Below are 19,186 nucleotides of genomic sequence, written 5' to 3' on the forward strand. Positions count from 1 at the left end.
CAGCTCCACCTAAATGATAACACTAAGGAATTTAAAGTTGCTGCCCCTCTGCGAAGAGGACTGGGTCATGGATCTTTGTTTTGTCCTCCTGAAGCCAATAATCTGCTCCTTAGTCTTGCTGACTTTGAGTAAGAGGCTGTTGTTGTGGCATCATTCAGCCAGATTTTCATTCTCCCTCCTATATGATGATTTGTCACAACCTTTGATTTGGCCAATAACAGTGATGTCATCAGCACACTAAAATATGATATTGGATCTATGCTTATCCTCATAGTCATAAGTGTAAAGTGAATAGAGCAGGGGGCTAAGCACACAGCCTTGTGGTGATGGAGGAAATGTTGCCAATCCAAACTGACTGGGGTCTGCAAATGAGGAAAGTGAGGATCCGATTTCACAAGGAAGCATTGAGGCTAAGGTCTTCAGGTTTATTGATGAATTTTGAGGGGATGATGGTATTGAATGCCTAGCTGTAGTCAATAAAGATCTATAGAGTCATTTGGAAGTATTTTCATAATACCAATAAAGATTAATCCAAACCAATTACACCTCAAATTTACTTGGTCCATTTCTGACACCTCTCTCCCTTTTTTCAAAATCAGAATGCCAAGATGGAGCTGACTAGATTTACAACCCTCTGCAGCTTCTTTTGGTCCTGTGAAGTAGCCTCTCCATACCAGACAGTGATGCAGCCTGTCAGAATGCTCACCACGGTACAACTGTAGAAGTTTTTGAGTATATTTGTTGACATGCCAAATCTCTTCAAACTCCTAATGAAGTATAGCCACTGTCTTGCCTTTTTTATAGCTACATCGATATGTTGAGACCAGGTTAGATCCTCAGAGATCTTGACACCCAGGAACTTGAAGTTCCTCACTCTCTCCACTTCTGATCCCTCTATGAGGATTGGTATGTGTTCCTCCATCTTATCCTTCCTGAAGTCCACAATCAGCTCTTTCATCTTACTGACGTTGATTGCCAGGTTGTTGCTGCAGCACCATTCCACTAGTTGGCATATCTCAGTCCGTTATGCCCTCTTGATCTCTCTGTCTGTAGAGACAGCTTATCTACTGATGTCCATTATAAACTCATGGATTCTCACAGCTCTCTCACTGAAAGTAAGCATGCAGGTATAGCAGGCAGTGAAGAAAGCTAATGGCATGTTGGCCTTCATAACAAGGGGAGTTGCGTATAGGAGCAAAGAGGTCCTCCTGCAGTTGTACAGGGCCCTGTTGAGACCACACCTGGAGTATTGTGTGCAGTTTTGGTTTCCAAATTTGAGGAAGGACATTCTTGCTATTGAGGAAGTGCAGCGTAAGTTCACGAGGTTAATTCCCAGGATGGCAGGACTGTTATATGTTGAAAGATTGGAGCGACTGGGCTTGTATACACTGGAATTTAGAAGGATGGGAGGGGATCTGATTGAAACATATAAGATTATTAAGGGGTTGGACATGCCAGAGGCAGGAAACATGTTCCCAATATTGGGGGAGTCCAGAACCAGAGGCCACAGTTTAAGAATAAGGGGTAGGCCACTTAGAACAGAGTTGAGGAAAAACATTTTCACCCAGAGGATTGTGGATCTGTGGAATGCTCTACCTCAGAAGGCAGTGGAGGCCAATTCTCTGGATGCTTTCAAGAAAGAGTTAGATAGAGCTCTTAAAGATAGCAGAGTTGAGGGATATGGAGAGAAGGCAGGAATGGGGTACTGATTATGGATGATCAGCCATGATCACAGTGAATGGCGGTGCTGGCTTGAAGGGCCAAATGGCCTACTCCTACACCTAGTGTTTATTGTCTATTGTCTAGATACCTGGATTATACCTCTTTCTACCCTGTTATTTATAAAAATGCCACCCCTTCTCTCAATACCTTCGTCTCTGCAGCATCTGCTCTCAGGGTGACACTTTTCATTCCTCCTTTTCAAAGAAAGGATCTTCCCTTCCTCCACTATCAAGGCTGCCCTCAACAGCCTCTTTTCCATTTCACGCATACCTGCTCTTAGTCAAGTCAATGTTTATTGTCATTTCGACCATAACTGCTGGTACAGTGCATAGTAAAAATGAGACAACATTTTTCAGGACCATGATGTTACATGACACAGTACAAAAAACTAAACTGAACTACATAATTAAAAAAACACAGAGAAAGCTACACTATACTACAGACCTACACTGGACTGCATAAAGTGCACAAAAACAGTGCAGGCATTACAATAAATAATAAACAGGACAGTAGGGCACAAGTTCTGGTTATGTGGCTACTTACGCCAGCTAGCAGTCTCTGAAGAGTATTGATGATGGCTAGGGTTACCCAATTTGTAAAGATACTGCCCAGAAGAAGGAAAAGGCAAACCACTTCTGTAGAAAATTTGCTAAGAGCAATCATGGTCAAGAGACCATGATCACCCACGTCATAATAATGATAAAGTGAGATTAGAATTTCTTCATTCAGAGGTGGTGAATCTTTGATCTTTTCAATCCTGGAGGACTGTAGAGGACCAGTAATCAAGTTTAATAAAAAGCTCAGTTTAATAGATTTTTGGATATTCAGAGAATCAGGGGATATGGGGATAGTGCAGGAAAATGGGGCTGAGTTACAAGATCAGTCATTTCTTGATGAATCCAAAACAGGTCTTCTCCTGACTCCAGTTCTATGTTCCTCAGATAGACTGAGTGATTTAAAAAAACTTGAAAGATAAATCACATGAATGAAGTTATTGGTATCAAGATTCCTGTACGGAACATCTATCTGATCATCTTTGATAATCTGTGGCATGGTAGTAAAGTTGCTTGTGCATTTCTTTATGGCACCAGTGACCTGGGTTCAGTTCCCACCATTATCTGTAAGGATAATGTAATGTAATCTGTAAGGATTTGTATGTTCTCCTATAACTGCATAGGTTTCCTCTGGATGCTCTGGTTTCCTCCCGCAGTCCAACGATCTACCAGTTAATAGGTTTATTTGTCATTGTAAATTGTCCTGTGATTTGCTTAATGTTAAACAGGTGGGTTGTTCGGCTGTGCGGCCTGTTGGGCCGGAAAAGCCTGGTCTACATTGTATCTGAAAATAAATGTAGAAGATTTGTAGTAACTGGAATTTTGTTGATGTTTCTTTATTGCCACTGTGCCCAAGCTTGGACTCTCTACCCAGCAACACTTGGAGTGAAAGCACAAAACACTAAGCTGGTCTGACAGTATCTCTGGAAAGAAAAACAGAGCCAATGTTTCAAGTCTGAGAGCCTTTGTCAGAACTGGTCTATTCTGATGAATTGTCTCAGACCTGCTTCTCTTCCACTAGATGCTGAGTGTTTCCAGCATTTTGGTTTTGTTTGCATTTCAGATTTTCAGCACTTCTGGTACACAAACAACAAATAAATCACAGCAGTTCAAGAAAGTGTTTCAGCACCACTAACTCAAGGTTGATTAGAGCTGGACAATAAATTCTGTCAAAACAGTCGAATGCAGCAAATTTAAAAAAAGATTGAGAAAGAGAGTAATCTTTGCAGTGGATTGTGTAGAAATTGAAACACGGTCTGAGCCACTTTGAGCAAATGCTGTTTGTGTGAATCTTCAGCAACGTACCCAATCCCATGTGTCCATCTGGTTTAAACTTTTTCTTATTTGCTTTTCTTTCCACTGTGAATCTAATCCATTCTTTTAAATTGACCTACTATACATTTCTGTCAATACCTCTTGAGAGTGCATTCCACTATCTTACAAACCATGTATAAGTAAAAAATGTTCTTCCGACACCTATAAACTTTCCACCTCGTCTGTTCCTATTTTACTCTTATTTTTAAACTTATCTGTCCATTACTATGTTGTTATCTTCTCATTTTAGAATAGTACTTCATGGTATTATAAAGTACCGTAGATTCCGGACTACAGAGCGCACCTGATTAAAAGCCGCTGGCTCTAATTTTAGAAAGAAAATCAATTTTTTACTTGTACAGGCCGCACCGGATTTTAGGCCGCACCGGATTTTCGGCCGCACCGGATTTTCGGCCGCAGGTGTCCCACGTTGTAATATGAGATATTTACACAGAAAGATATTACACGTGAGGATTTTTTAACTTTTAATTAAATCCATATGGTAACATAAACAAATACATATTGCAAATGCTTTTTTTCGAACCGTGCCTGTAACGCGGCTACTTTTAAATATACGTTGCGTATACTTTTTTACTGAACAACATTCCAATATCTCCTAACGACTGGTAAAAAATATATATACTGCAGCCTACCAGGAAAAGTTATTGATCGCCTTTAACTTAAAAGCAGCGTTTTCGCTCGGGTCTAATGCCGCTCCGCCGCTCGCCCCCCCGCCGTCCCGTTTATCGCAAACCGGCATTTTCCCACAAGACGCGGCGAAACCGGGTGTGACATCATAGCATCCCGCGATGTAGTACAGAAAACAAATATAGTTAAAACACTTCTAACTTTAACTAGAAAATGAATTACTAAGCGAAAATATTATAAACTAAATAACTGCCATAAAGGCAGCACAATGCTTTTCTTCGAGTGTTTTCCATGTTGATGAGGGTGAGTACAAATGACTGATTTACAATAATTTAATTGTGAAAGTGCGCTTGATTTATCGTACAATTTCATTGGACCTCTGTGAACTACTCATCAATTTTATTGGTCTACTGTTACGAGGCAAAATGTTTTTGGCGGCATGAAAAAAATCATGTATTAGCCACTCCGTATTAAAGGCCGCAGAGTTCAAAGCTGTTCAAAATGTGGGAAAAAAGTAGCGGCTTATAATCCGACATCTACGGTATATATGCTGTATATGTATATAAAGCTATGGAGTACCATTATAATATATATATTTATAATAAACTATATATTTGTATTTTCTCATGAGATAATGCGCTGTATTTGAATAAATCTGTCTTTACTGGTATATTCCAGATCTTGTCTGGTGTTCGCATTGGTTCAGCGTCAACAGTTTCACCTTAACACCAGATGATGGTCTTATTCAGACACTTGAAGTAGTGATGCAGTCATTTTCCTGTAGCACGTTGGTGCTCTCATTGGTGAATGTAAAGGAAAACAGTACTTTGAAGGAAAACCTGGGAGTTTTCCTCATTTCCTGTTACATTAAATAAGAGAGAAGAAAATTAAAATTAAGTGATGATAAACTTTTCAATGCAGAGGGAAATGGATAAGTATATGGTGAGGAAAAACTAGCAAAGCTGTGGAAAAGGGGTAAAAGTTGTAACTCTTGAATTGCTCAGGTAGAGAGCAACTGTGGATGTGATGGGCAAAATGGCTTCTTATTTGTGTAGTAATCATTCTATAATTTTGTTTAAAATTATTTTTGTTCCTTTTGCCCACATTATTGGTTGAGGAACTATGTGTTTTAATTGGTTGTCATATTTCCTATATTATCAGTGATTGCATATAAAAAGGAGTTTAGGACTTCCATAAATGTACCTTCCATAAATTAGCACTTAAGACAAAACATCAAAAAATGTAACTGTACCTTTCATTATATTGATTTTTACCTGCCACTGAATTGTCCATTGTCTGCACCAGGAACAACCACTCTTCTTTATGACAGCTGTTCTCATTCTTTGAAGTTTGATAGGCAATACTGGGACTATCCAGATAGATGGTCCAAGAGGTAAAGATGATCATAAATGAAAAGAGATAGAAAGCTGGAAAAGTTTAAGAAGAATATTCTAGTGTTTAGGGCTTTTGCTGTTCTGGAGACCAGTAGTGAAACAATTAAATTTGGGCTGGTTAAGAGTATGTGATCAGAAGAGCATAGATTTATCATGCTGAATGAAATTACAGAGAGATAAATTTGAATCCGGAGATGAATCGGAATCAGAATTAGGTTTATTATCACCGGCACTTGTCATGACATTTGTTAACTTAGCAGCAGCAGTTCAATGCAATACATAATATAGAAGAAGGAAAAAACTAACAATAAATAAGTAAATAAATCAATTACATTATATGTATATTGAATAGATTAAAAGTCATGCAAAAAACAGAAATAATATATATTAAAAAGTGTGGTAGAGTTCACGGGTTCAATGTCCATTTAGGAATCAGATGGCAGAGGGGAGAAAGCTGTTCCTGAATCGCTGACTGTGTGCCTTCAGGCTTCTGTACCTCCTACCTGATGGTAACAGTGAGAAAAGGGCATGCCCTGGGTGCTGGAGGTTCTTAATAATGGACGCTGCCTTTCTGAGACATCACTCCCTAAAGATGTCCTGGGAACTTTGTAGGTTAGTGCCCAAGATGGAGCTGACTAGATTTACAACCTTCTGCAGCTTTTTTGGGTCCTGTTCAGTAGCCCCTCCATACCAGACAGTGATGCAGCCTGTCAGAATGCTGTCCACCGTGCAACTATAGAAGTTTTTGAGCGTATTTGTTGACATGCCAAATCTCTTCAAACTCCTAATAAAATATAGCCACTGTCTTGCCTTCTTTATGACTACATCGATATGTTGGGACCAGGTTAAATCCTCAGAAATCTCGACACCCAGGAACTTGAAGCTGCTCACTCTGTTCACTTCTGATCCCGCTATGAGGATTGGTATGTGGTCCTTTGTCTTACCCTTTTGTAAGTCCACGATCAGCTCTTTCATCGTACTGACATTGAGTGCCAGGTTGTTGCTGCGGCACCATTCCACTAGTTGGCATATCTCACTCCTGTAGATGCCTTCTCGATCTCTTTGTCTTTGGAGCAGATTTGTGTAACTACTGGTGACCGATTTCCCTTAATTTCACACTTACTAACTATGATTAAAAAGGTACATATGTTTACCAAACCGTATTTTTCTTTATAGACTATCATTATTATAAATTACAAGTAGCTGTAACATAGTAATTGTGGGGCTGGGCAAGCAACCTAAAGGTTATGAGTATAAATCCTACCATAGCAAGCTGTAGCTAGTGCTAGTTAAAATGGCTGTGAAAACTCAACTGGTTCATTTGTGCCTTTTCAGATAAGAGACCTGTCATTCCTGCCTATTCTGGCTTTCAATTGATCTGAGGCCCAGAATACATGGTTGACTTTCATGTCACATGATGAGCTAGAGATGCCAATAAATAAATTTGCAAATATCTTCAAAAGCTGGGTGGGGGGCACCACCCCTACTCAGAGCAAATGCATTTTTGTTACTGACATTACAACATAAAGATGACTTTGAAACAAATGAATGTTCAGTGACCGTTTATTGAAAGTATTCAGATCAAACAAAGCAATTCTTAGATGATTAAAATATACTTTTTTATCAAATTGGCATAAATTTTGAACAAATACACTATATTATTTTGTGATCTTTGCTTTATGTTGGGAGAAATAACTAAAATGAGTAGCCATGTACTATTAAAATATGGTACTTCCTGCCCACACAAGAAAATCATAGCTTCCATGCAGATATTTGTATCAGCAAAATTATTGATAGTTGGAAATATTTACTAGTAATTAGTAATTTTCACTTTACTACAAATTCAAGAAAAATCTTAATTAAGATGATTGGCAACACAATTATAGTGAAAGAATCATTCACAGACTATATTCCAGGCCTATAAAACGTTTGCCTTGATTCACCCTGAATATTATCAAATGCCTGTCTAAAATAATTTTCATTGTTACAACTGAAACTGAAAGAACGTCAATATGGGTTATATTATGCTGGAGGTAGATGATGTTCCATACTTTATTTAAAAAGAAATAATTTTTTTTGTTCAATTAAAATTTTATCTGATTATTTATTCAATTAAGTATTTCTTTCAATTAAATATAGTCTTTGTTGGTTAACAATTGATGATAAATGTGTGTTTAGTCATTAATGTCAACATCCTCAACCATGCCTTTTTCATATTCAATCTTGCTAATCTATTGCTCTGTTGACATCCATCTCCATCTCCATCTCCAGTAATGATCAGCACATCATCTTGGCTGTCAAACTTAACGTGCTCCTGATCCTATTCACCTTGCACTCTGGTTACTGTGTTGGTGATAGAAAATTCTTGCAGAAAATCCACTGGTGATAATAGGGTTGACGGATCCACCCATTGCTTGTCATTTATTTTCTAGGTATTTACAGTCACAATACAACCCATCTCTGTAATTATTGCACTTCTATTCTGCATTGTTGTTGTTTTACTTTGTACAACCTCAATACTCTGTTGTAATGAATTAATCTATGTGACCATTATGCAAGACAAGTTTTTCACTGCACATGGGACAATAGTAAACTAATTTACGAATTATTGTATAGAAATATAAATGGTCTGTAATAAACATCAAGCCTTTCTTTGAGCAATGTGTTATATAAGGAATCAGAACAAGAATATATTTGAAAATGGCTTCAACTTGCACTTTATTAAATGCAGACTCTAGGTCATTCATCACCAATAGTTAAAATGGAATTCAAGCTAAAAGCAAATAGATACAGGGAATGTTTGCAGTAGTTTTTGCTCACGTATGTTTACCAGAGCTCATGAAATAGAATTCAATTTAAAGGTGAGATCATCACTTTCAGTGGCAATTATTTTCCGTTTATCTTGCCACATCGGACAGTCATTATATTTGGAGACAGAATCTTCTGAAGGTAGCTTTTAAAAATGAAAATGGCTGACTGTAAAATCATACCCTTCAAACAAATGCTGTGCTATATATATATAATATGGCATATTATATGTAAGTAAAGCAACTCTGGGTTATGCATAGTTTACAGTATTTGCATTAGAAATTGGATTTTTAAAAATTGTTGGTGCATGTTTTTAAAGTATTAATATGTCAATTTGTGAATTTCAGGTAGTAAACTTGCAGTTTACTATTTGTTTTGTTATATTCTCCAATGTTTTTCTGCAACTATATTTCACAAATATAACAGAATGATGTTTGTGATGCTCATTGAGGAATGATTAACTTTCTCACTGGTACGCCCCAGTTACTCCACTGTGAAATTAATATATTTTACTTTTAATGCCTGTAAGCTTATTGTCTATAGCTTCCATCCCAGTGAAGCAATATTTTTATTGCTAGCTTTTCTATCTGCATGTTTGAAATTGAACAGTGTAATGACTCAGCTCTGCAGTTCCTCCTCCTGTTATGACAGACTTACATTCCTCAGAACTATTTGTAACCTGAACAGTGCATAAGTTAGAAATGTTTCCTGCCCAACAATATATTTGATTAAAACATAGGGTATCCAAGGGTAATGTCCTGGGCATTTAACCAAACCATCCAGATATTGTCACTAACTGAGTCCGAATTCCCACATGGCAGAAGGCAGATCCATCCCATTGGTTTCCCAATGCCCGTTTGTACATACAGAAATAGGGCATGAATAATCTTGGGAGAATATAATCTGTATATAATGAGTAGCCAGGTAAGGCAAAGGTTAAATTAGTAGAGTAAATAGTTAACAAAATGACCCTATCAGTAAATACATTGTGTGGTTTATTAATAAACTAAGCAGTTTGAGTTAAAAAGGAAGCTTGCAGTCACAGCAAAACGATCTCCATTTCAAAATCTCTCAAGTCTGAAACAATGTGGACTTCGGACTCAAAATTTCAGAAAATTTTAAACGAGGTTTTGAAATGATGCAAATTTAAACAAATTAGATATTGTCCTTACCTAAAATATTTGAAAGATTTTTTTTCTCTCTTTGATGGTCTGATGCAGATTTGCAAAGAAACATAGTTTAATTAGCAGAGGAAGGATCCATGTTATTGGAAGGCACTGTACTTACCATAGCAGTGTGCAAAAATGTCAAGGTTAAATTTGATGGGTATTGTCATGCACACAATTACATTAAACCAATTACTATTGTTGAGTAGTGCTTATCACAAACCAGAGATCCTTCCTTCCTTTCAAGTTACTTTCATAGACACTTTCAAAGCTATTTTGTAGTGGTACATATATGCAATCATGGTACTGTTCTGAACTGTAATATTTTTAAGACTGAGAAGGAAGGTGTGCTTTCTATGAGAGTTCATTAATTTAGGTGGATCATATGTTTATTTGTGACATCAATTTCCAATGAGTTGGAACCCTGTTTACACTGTTTGGTTCCTGCTTGGCTCAAGCTCCATTGTCCTGCTGAGAAAGGTCTGTGCAAGCATGGATGCACGCACAGATTCTCTTCCAATTATTAGGGATGTATAGAAAGTGTGGACTGGAAGAAACTTTGAACTAATCACTTAACTAAACATTTGAACTAATCAATAAGCTGAGTTTATTTCAAGGAGGCCATTGGACCACTTTTATATACTAGGCATGGTGACCACTCTGGCTATTCTCAATGAAGTGTTGAAATGAACCAATGTGAGACTCTTGCCTCCAGAATTAGGTTGTGCTTTGTATCCGAATTTACACTGTTATGTGGCAGTGCCATAGCGGAATGTACTTGAAGTGCCAAATTAATTTACTGCCCTGTGTTGCAGCTTATTATCTTCTTATCTGCAGCTATCATTCACAGCAATTTGCAAGTCTGAATATTTTGATAATTAAAAACTGCTGCACAATGTATTTTTGAAAAGATTGAAAGTTAAACCTGTGCTGATTTTTTTTGCAATTTATGCAATTCTGTACAAAGCTCATACAATTATAGACCAAGACACAGTTTGTATAACATTAAATCTCTTAAGTGTGGAGAAATAACTCCACTATCTAGAATTCCTGATTATTTAAACACAGCAGACTACTTCATTTGCAATTTTCTTTTATTAGGTGTGAAATCCCAGAATCCATTGCCAACTCTGGAGGGTTCTATCCAAAACGTTGAGTTGAAATTCTGTAGCACATCATTGGTAAAATGTGTTTCGGGGACCATGGGATCAATAAAAGCTTGTGCCAAAGCCCCAGGTATGTGCAGCTGGAACATGTAAAAGTTTATTGCCTGAATAGGAGAATTGACTGATCTCTTTATAAGGGAAGTCACTGAAATTAAGAGTTTGCTTGTCTGCCATGAATCAGCTTTCTCTCCCAAAAGATGTGTTGTTTTGCCAGTGGATAATCTTATTGTGTTAAAAGTTCTATTTACTATATGCAATGGTTAGGCAGTGAAAATAATAATCTTATTTACAATCTGGCTTAAACTGTTTTGGAGTTTGTATTTCCTGAAGTTTCACTGTTAAGAATTAATGTATAATTTTTTTGATGTACAAGGCTGACTTAAGGTCTGTGCATGTGGCATGCTCCACTTAATTAAAGCAGTACATTTAGTCATGTTCTTTCAAGAGAAAATGGTTTAAAATGACAGCAGATAACATAGATTTAAAATTGCGTTGATTTTGGTTAATCATGTCTATTAAATACAGTTTCAATTTTAACACATTTCATTCAAATTCTTAAATATATCCACAGAACAATTCTATAATCTAAGTGGAGAATAGTTCCTTCCATAACCATGTAAGCCATAAAGTTTAATAGGTCAGTAATTTGTCCTATGTTATTAAATGCTAAATGCTTGATGTGAAAATGAATATGTATTGAAGTCAATCTCTCAATTCAAAAGAGCTGAATTTCAGACATGGAGTTCAATAGGTAACTGCCACTACATTGCTCATTTAAAGGAGAGAAGAGATTTGACCCTTTTTCTTGGAATGATCTCAAATTCGAGAAATGGTGACTATTTAAAATCTATGTTCAGTCTACAAAGTTCAAAGTAGAATTTACTGTCAGAGTACTTGTGTCACCATATACAACCCTGAGATTCTTTTTCTGTGGCATACTTAGCAAATCTATGGAATAGTAGCTGTAAGCAATGGACAACTGTGCAAATACAAATATTAATAAGTAGCAATAAATAACAAAAACATAAGATAACAAGAGAAAAGAGTCCTTAAAGAGTGTAGTTATCCCTTTTTGTTCAAGAGCCTGATGGCTGAGGGGTAGTAACAGTTCTTGAACCTGGTGGTGCGACTCCTGAGGCACCTGTATCTTCTACCTGATGGCAGCAACAAGAAAAAAGCAAGGCCTGGGTGGTGGCGATCTTTGATAATGGATACTGCTTTTCTATGGCAAAGTTTCATGTAGATGTGCTCAAAAGTTGGGAGAATTTTAAAACAATAGTGCTCTAAAATGTGGTATTATCTAGCATTTGTATTTTTAAAGTATTTTCATGAATAACAATGACTTTATTATGAGAAAAAGCCAAATAGGTGGTACATTGGATTATCATAAAGATCTAAAATGATGAGATTTAAATCTTTCTTATAGATAGCTGTTGGTGTGAAATTTTAATCGTCTTCACCTGTTTCTTAGTGATTGAACTCACAGTGTGAAACTTCTCTCCTATCTTTATATAAAATTTGCTGTTGGTTTATGAATGTTGGCCAGGATGTCTGATTTCACAAGCAGAAAACATTTCAACTGTCCAACTGAGTTTAATATTTTGAAATTAAGGCACCTTGAAGAAATTAGATGGAGTTTGAACTTCTCCATGTGCTTCAAATAACAGTGCTGTGTTTCCTCTGAGATTGACTTATTTCATGGAAGTTAAGTTGAAGTTGCCTTTCCACTATCTACAATGCACAGGCCAGGAGTGTAATGGAATTCTCTCCACATGTGATGAGGAATTCAGTTCCAATAATGCTTGAGTCATGACACTGTCCAATGCAAGCACCCTGCTTGATTGGCACCCAATCCATACGAAGTGTGTTCATTGTTTTAATCTATTCTTTCTCTTCAACACCATCCATGTACAAATATATATTGCACTTACAGAACCAGGCTACTTCACCATCATTTTCTAAACCTTTCACCACTACCACCACAATAAATGAGAGAAACAAGCAAAATAAATGCTGATGCTGTAATTTGATATAGAATCACAAGTGGATGCACAAAAGATTGCAGATGCTTGAATCTAGAGCAACAAACAAATTCCTGGAGGCTCTTAGAAAGTTGAGCAGCATCTGTGGGGCAAAAGAATTGTTGACGCCTTGGGTTGAAACCCTGCATCACACTAAAGTAGAGGAGAGGGATAGTGACATGAAGGGTGCCAGTAGGTGATTGGTGAACCAAAAGAGATGGAAGGATGATAAGCAGATCGAATCAGTTAAGAGAGGGGGAGGGGGATGTTCTCGATTGAGGCAGAATAAGAATCAGGTTTATGACACTTACATATACTGTATCATGAAATTTGGTCAAGTAGATGATATATGGATAAAGACAAAAGAAAAGGCAGGGAGCCAGGAGAGGAGAGGACAGCAACAAGTATATCCCTTTGGTACTGCTGTGGGGTAGATTCCTTATCAGGGCACAGGAGCAGCAACTGGGTCATGGGCAGTGTGCTGGTTCTGAGGCTCAGTAGGGAAGGGTAAAGTCAGGCAGAGTGATCATGATAGGAGACTCAATAGTAAGGGGAATGGACAGCAGATTCTCTGGCCACAAAAGAGAAGCCAGGATGATGTGTTGCCTCATCAAGGACGTCTTTGAGAGACTGCAGAAGATTCAAAATAGGAAGGGTGAGCAGACAGAGGTCATGATGCACATTGGCACTAATGACATACGTAGAAAGGGGGAATAGGGTGTTATGGAAGAGGCTGAAGAGGAAGACCTCCAAGTTAGTAATCTCTGGATTACTCTCAGTACCAGATGCTAGTCACAGTAGGAATAGGATAATAGTACTCATGAATGAGTGGCTGAGGGAGAGGTGCAGAGGGCAGGGTTTCAGATTTCTGCATAATTCGAATCCCTTCTGAGGAAGGTATTGTATGATGTGTACAAAAAAGGCGGGTTACACCTGAACCCAAGACCAATATTCTTGTGCTCCAGTTTACTAGAGCTGTTGGGAAGGGTTCAAACTAATTTGACTGGGATGGAAACCAGAGTGATTGGGCTGATGGTGGAGCAATTGGTGTAGAACTTGATGCATTATGTAGTGAGACTGTGAGGAAGAACAAGCAGATGATAGGGCAAAATTACAGTCTGTGGGATGAACTGAAGTGTAACATGGGGCCAGAATTGAAAATGGTGGTGAATACAGGACTGAAGGTGTTACACTTGAAAGCACGTAGTATATGGATTGAGGTAGATGATCTTGTCGTGTCATTGAAGGTTGACAGGTGTGATGTTTTGTGCATCACTGAGTTGTAGCTGAAAGAAGATCATAGTTGGGAGCTTAACATCCAAGAATACATCTTGTATCGAAAGGACGGGCAGGTCTTTTCAATACAAGGGTTGGGGTGACTCTGCTGGTAAGAAATGAATTTGTATCCTTAGAGAGAGGTGACATAGGATTGAAGATGTAGAACCGTTGTGGATAGAGTTAAGAAACTGCAAGAGTAAAAAGGCCCTGATGAGACTTATATACAGGCGATCAAACAGTATCCAGGAGATGGAAAAGGCATTTCAATATGCAGGTAGATTAGGAAAATCAGATTGGTGCTGGATTCCAAGAGAGGGAATTCATAGAATACCTATGAGATGTCTTTTTCAGGTAGCTTAGATAGATAGATAGATAGATAGATAGATAGATACTTTATTCATCCCCATGGGGAAATTCAACTTTTTTTCCAATGTCCCATACACTTGTTGTAGCAAAACTAATTACATACAATACTTAACTCAGTAAAAAATATGATATGCATCTAAATCACTATCTCAAAAAGCATTAATAATAGCTTTTAAAAAGTTCTTAAGTCCTGGCGGTAGAATTGTAAAGCCTAATGGCATTGGGGAGTATTGACCTCTTCATCCTGTCTGAGGAGCATTGCATCGATAGTAACCTGTCGCTGAAACTGCTTCTCTGTCTCTGGATGGTGCTATGTAGAGGATGTTCAGAGTTTTCCATAATTGACCGTAGCCTACTCAGCGCCCTTCGCTCAGCTACCGATGTTAAACTCTCCAGTACTTTGCCCACGACAGAGCCCGCCTTCCTTACCAGTTTATTAAGACGTGAGGCGTCCCTCTTCTTAATGCTTCCTCCCCAACACGCCACCACAAAGAAGAGGGCGCTCTCCACAACTGACCTAAAGAACATCTTCAGCATCTCACTACAGACATTGAATGACGCCAACCTTCTAAGGAAGTACAGTCGACTCTGTGCCTTCCTGCACAAGGCATCTGTGTTGGCAGTCCAGTCTAGCTTCTCGTCTAACTGTACTCCCAGATACTTGTAGGTCTTAACCTGCTCCACACGTTCTCCATTTATGATCACTGGCTCCATATGAGGCCTAGATCTCCTAAAGTCCACCACCATCTCCTTGGTCTTGGTGATATTGAGACGCAGGTAGTTTGAGTTGCACCATATCACAAAGTCCTGTATCAGTTTCCTATACTCCTCCTCCTGTCCATTCCTGACACACCCCACTATGGCTGTGTCATCAGCGAACTTCTGCACATGGCAGGACTCCGAGTTATATTGGAAGTCTGATGTGTACAGGGTGAACAGGACCGGAGAGAGTACGGTTCCCTGCGGCGCTCCTGTGCTGCTGACCACCGTGTCAGACCTACAGTCTCCCAACCGCACATACTGAGGTCTATCTGTCAAGTAGTCCACTATCCAATCCACCATGTGAGAGTCTACACCCATCTCCGTTAGTTTGTGCCTTAAGATCTTGGGCTGGATGGTGTTAAAGGCACTAGAGAAGTCAAGGAATGTAATCCTCACAGCACAACTGACCCCATCTAGGTGAGAGAGTGATTTGTGCAGCAAATACGTGATAGCATCCTCCACTCCCACCTTCTCCTTATACGCAAACTGAAGAGGATCCTGGGCGTGCCTGGTTTGTGGCCTCAGATTCTGTATTATCAGCCGCTCCATGGTCTTCATCACGTGCGACGTCAAGGCAACAGGTCTGAAGTCATTCAACTCCTTTGGTTGTGGTTTCTTCGGTACCGGGACAATACAGGATGTTTTCCACTGTCTGGGTACTCTTCTCTGCTCCAGGCTCATGTTGAAGATGCGCTGTAGTGGTTCTCCCAGCTCAGTCGCACAGGCCCTCAGTAATCGTGGGGAAACTCCATCCGGTCCAGCCGCCTTGCTGGTACAGATCTTCCTCAGTTGACCTTCCACCTGTGCAGCCGTAATCCTGGCCATGGGCAAGGTCTCCTGTGAGTGGCTATTTTCCTGTGAGGGAAGTAAGCCTGGTGTGGATTTCTGCGGTGAGGATGAGATTGTGCTGTCGTACCTGTTGAAGAAGTTGTTCAGCTGGTTCGCTTTCTCCACATCTCCACTTATGTTTGCCCCCCGCTTTGCACCGCATCCGGTGATGATCTTCATCCCATCCCACACCTCCTTCATGCTTTTTTTCTGCAGCTTTTGTTCTAGCTTCCTCCTATACTGCTCCTTTGCCCCCCTTATCTGTACTCTGAGTTCCTTCTGAACTCTTTTAAGCTCCAACCGATCACCATCTTTAAAGGCCCTCTTCTTCTGGTTTAGGAGGCCTTTGATGTGACTAGTGATCCAGGGCTTATTATTGGGATAGCAGCGAACAGTTCTAACACGGACAACGGCATCCACACAAAAGTTAATATAGTCCGTTGTGCATTCAGTGACCTCCTCAACGCCCCCACAGAGCCCCCCTTGCAGTACATCCCAGTTAGTAGTACCGAAGCAGACTCTCAGGGCCTGTTCAGCTTCAGGAGTCCACTTCCTAAAAGAGCTTATGGCTGAATCCACTAGGGGAAAGAGAATTTTGGATTGGGTGTTATTTAATGAACCAGATTTGATTAGAGAGTTTAAGGTAGAAGAACCTTTCAGAGGCAGTGATCATATTATGATAGAATTTACCCTGAAGTTTGAGAAGGAGAAGATAAAGCAGATTAAAAGGAGTTACGGAGGCATGAGAGAGGGGCTGGCCGGAGTTGATTGGAAGGTGACACAAGCAGGGATGACGGCAGAACAGCAATGGTTGGAATTTCTGGGGGACAATTCTGAAGTCGCAGGATAGATACATCCCAAAGCAGTATTCAAAAGGGAAGTTAAGGCAACTGTGGCTAACAAGGGAAGTCAAAGACAGCATAAAAACAAAAGAGATGGCATATGATAGAGCACCAAAATAAGTGGGAAGTTGGAGGAGTGGGAAGCTTTTAAAAACCACCAGAAGACAACTAAAAAAAATATAAGTAGAGAAAATACGAATTATGGAGGTATGCTAACTAATGGTATAAAAGAAGATACCAAAAGATTTTTTTAGATTTTATATAAAGAGTAAAAAAGAGGCAAGAATGGATATAGGACTCTGTATAATGATGCTAGAGTGGTAGTAATGGTGGGCAAAGAAATGGCAGATGATTTTAGTAAATATTTTGAGTCAGTCTTTATTGTGGAAGACAGCAGCATGCCAGAAGTTCATGAGCATTGGGGGCAAACGTGAGTGTAGTCAGTATTACTAATGAGGTGGTGTTTGGGAAATTGTAAAATCTGAAGGTAGATAAGTCACCTGAACCAGATGGATGAATCACCAGGGTTCTGAAAACAGTAACTGATGCGGTTGTGGAAGCATTACTAATTGTCTTTCAAGAAACACTAGGTTGTGGCATGGATCCAGAGGACTGGGAAATTGCAAATATCAATGTGTTTGTTGCTTATTTGGATTTTCTGAAGGCCTTTGACAAGCTGCCACATATGAGACTACTCAAGATAATAGCCATGGTATTACAGGAAAGATACCTGCATGGATGGAAGATTGGCTGAATGGTGGGAGGAACAAAGAGTGTGAATAAAGGGGGTTTGTGCTGGTTAGCTGCCAGTAACTAGTGGTATTCTGCAACCGATACAAAATTATGTGTTGAGGCATTAGGGAATCTGCAGAAGGATTTGGACAGATTGGGAGAATGGGCTAGGAAATGGCAGATGGAATATAATGTAGGGAAGTCTATGGTTATGTACTTTGGTAGAAGGAATAAAGGCACAGTCTATTTTTTAAATGGAGAGAAAATCCAAAAATCAGTGGTGCAAAGAGATTTGGGAGTCCTATTGCAGGATTCCCTAAAGGTCAACTTGCAGGTTAACTTGGTGGTAAGGAAGGGAAATGCAACGTTATCATTCATTTTGAGAGGACCAGAATATAAAAGCAAGGATGTAATGTCGAGACTTTATAAGGCATTGAGGACGTTTGGGTTCATTATCAATGAAAAAATGTGTTGGTACTGGAGAGGGTCCAGAGGAGGTTCACAAGAATGATTCCTGGAAGGAAAGGGTTAACGTATGAGGAATGTTTGATGGTTCTGTGCCTGTACTTACTGGAGTTTAGAAGAATAAGGGGGGGAATCTCATTGAAACTAATTCAATATTGAAAGGCCTAGATTGAGTGGATGTGGAGAGGACGTTTCTTATATAGTGAAAGTCCAGGACCAGGGGGCACAGTCTCAGAGGGACATCCATTTAGAGCAGGGTGAGGAGGAATTTAGAGCCAGGGGTGATGAATCTGTGGAATTCACTGCGTTGGAGGCCAAGTCATTGGGTATATTTAAATCAGAGGTTGATAGGTTTTTGATTAGCCAGGGCATCAGGAGATTGGGGTTCAGAGGGATAATAAATCAGCTATGATAGAATGGTGGATCAGACTCAATGAACTGGATTGCATAGTTTTGTTCCTATGTCTTATAGTCTTATGGGAGGGTGAAGGTGGAGATAACCTAGAGGATGATCATTTGCCACACGAATGCTACCAGATAAGGAGGAAAGAAAGGTGATAATGGAAACAATTAGGGGAGAATTGAAGGCTGATGGAATCAGAAGTAGACAGGGGATTGGAAGGGGAGGAGGTGGAACAAGACAGGAGGAAGAGGAAACTGGATGATTGGGTGGGGGGCAGTTGGGTGGTATGGGAAAAGGTACAAAAATGGAAGGATCAAAGAGAAATGAAAAGGAGGGAGATGATGGGCTGGGAGGAGAAATGGTGGATGTGAGGATCCCCTGAAACTGAAAAATCAATGTTCATAGCTTTGGGTTGTAAGTTATTCAGGTAGAATATGAGCTGTTGTTAATTTAGTTTGCTTTGAGCTTCACCCTGCAGTAGAGAAGGCTGAGGATGGGCATATTGGTGTAGGAATGAGAAGGGGAAATGAAATGGCATGCAACTGGGAGCTCGGGATGGTCACTGTGGACAGAATGCAAGTGTTCTGGAAATGCAGACAATGGCCTTGATATACAATGCCATTTCTGTTTCCTCATCATCAACACCCTGGAGGTCAGCACTGAACAGGATCTCAGCAGGACCACCTGCATAATACTGTGGCTACCATAGTAGGGCAA

The 19,186-nt window shown here is 39.4% G+C and overlaps 1 protein-coding gene across 11 annotated transcripts in view; it reads left to right on the plus strand.

Annotated features, from left to right (window-relative positions):
* LOC140728102 (intermembrane lipid transfer protein VPS13B-like) overlaps window positions 1-19,186 on the plus strand; it is a 1,021,046-nt gene that overhangs the window by 343,598 nt on the left and 658,262 nt on the right. For all 11 annotated transcript variants that reach the window (XR_012099001.1, XR_012099002.1, XR_012099004.1 and 8 more), the window contains exon 18: window positions 10,708-10,842. Coding sequence is in view for 8 of the 11 variants with exons in the window: in XM_073046336.1 (XP_072902437.1) it covers window positions 10,708-10,842 (135 nt within the window). In the remaining 3 variants the exon portion in view is untranslated. The remainder of the gene's footprint in view (window positions 1-10,707; window positions 10,843-19,186) is intronic.

This window comes from Hemitrygon akajei, chromosome 1, assembly GCF_048418815.1.
Source record: "Hemitrygon akajei chromosome 1, sHemAka1.3, whole genome shotgun sequence".
NCBI lineage: Eukaryota > Metazoa > Chordata > Chondrichthyes > Myliobatiformes > Dasyatidae > Hemitrygon > Hemitrygon akajei.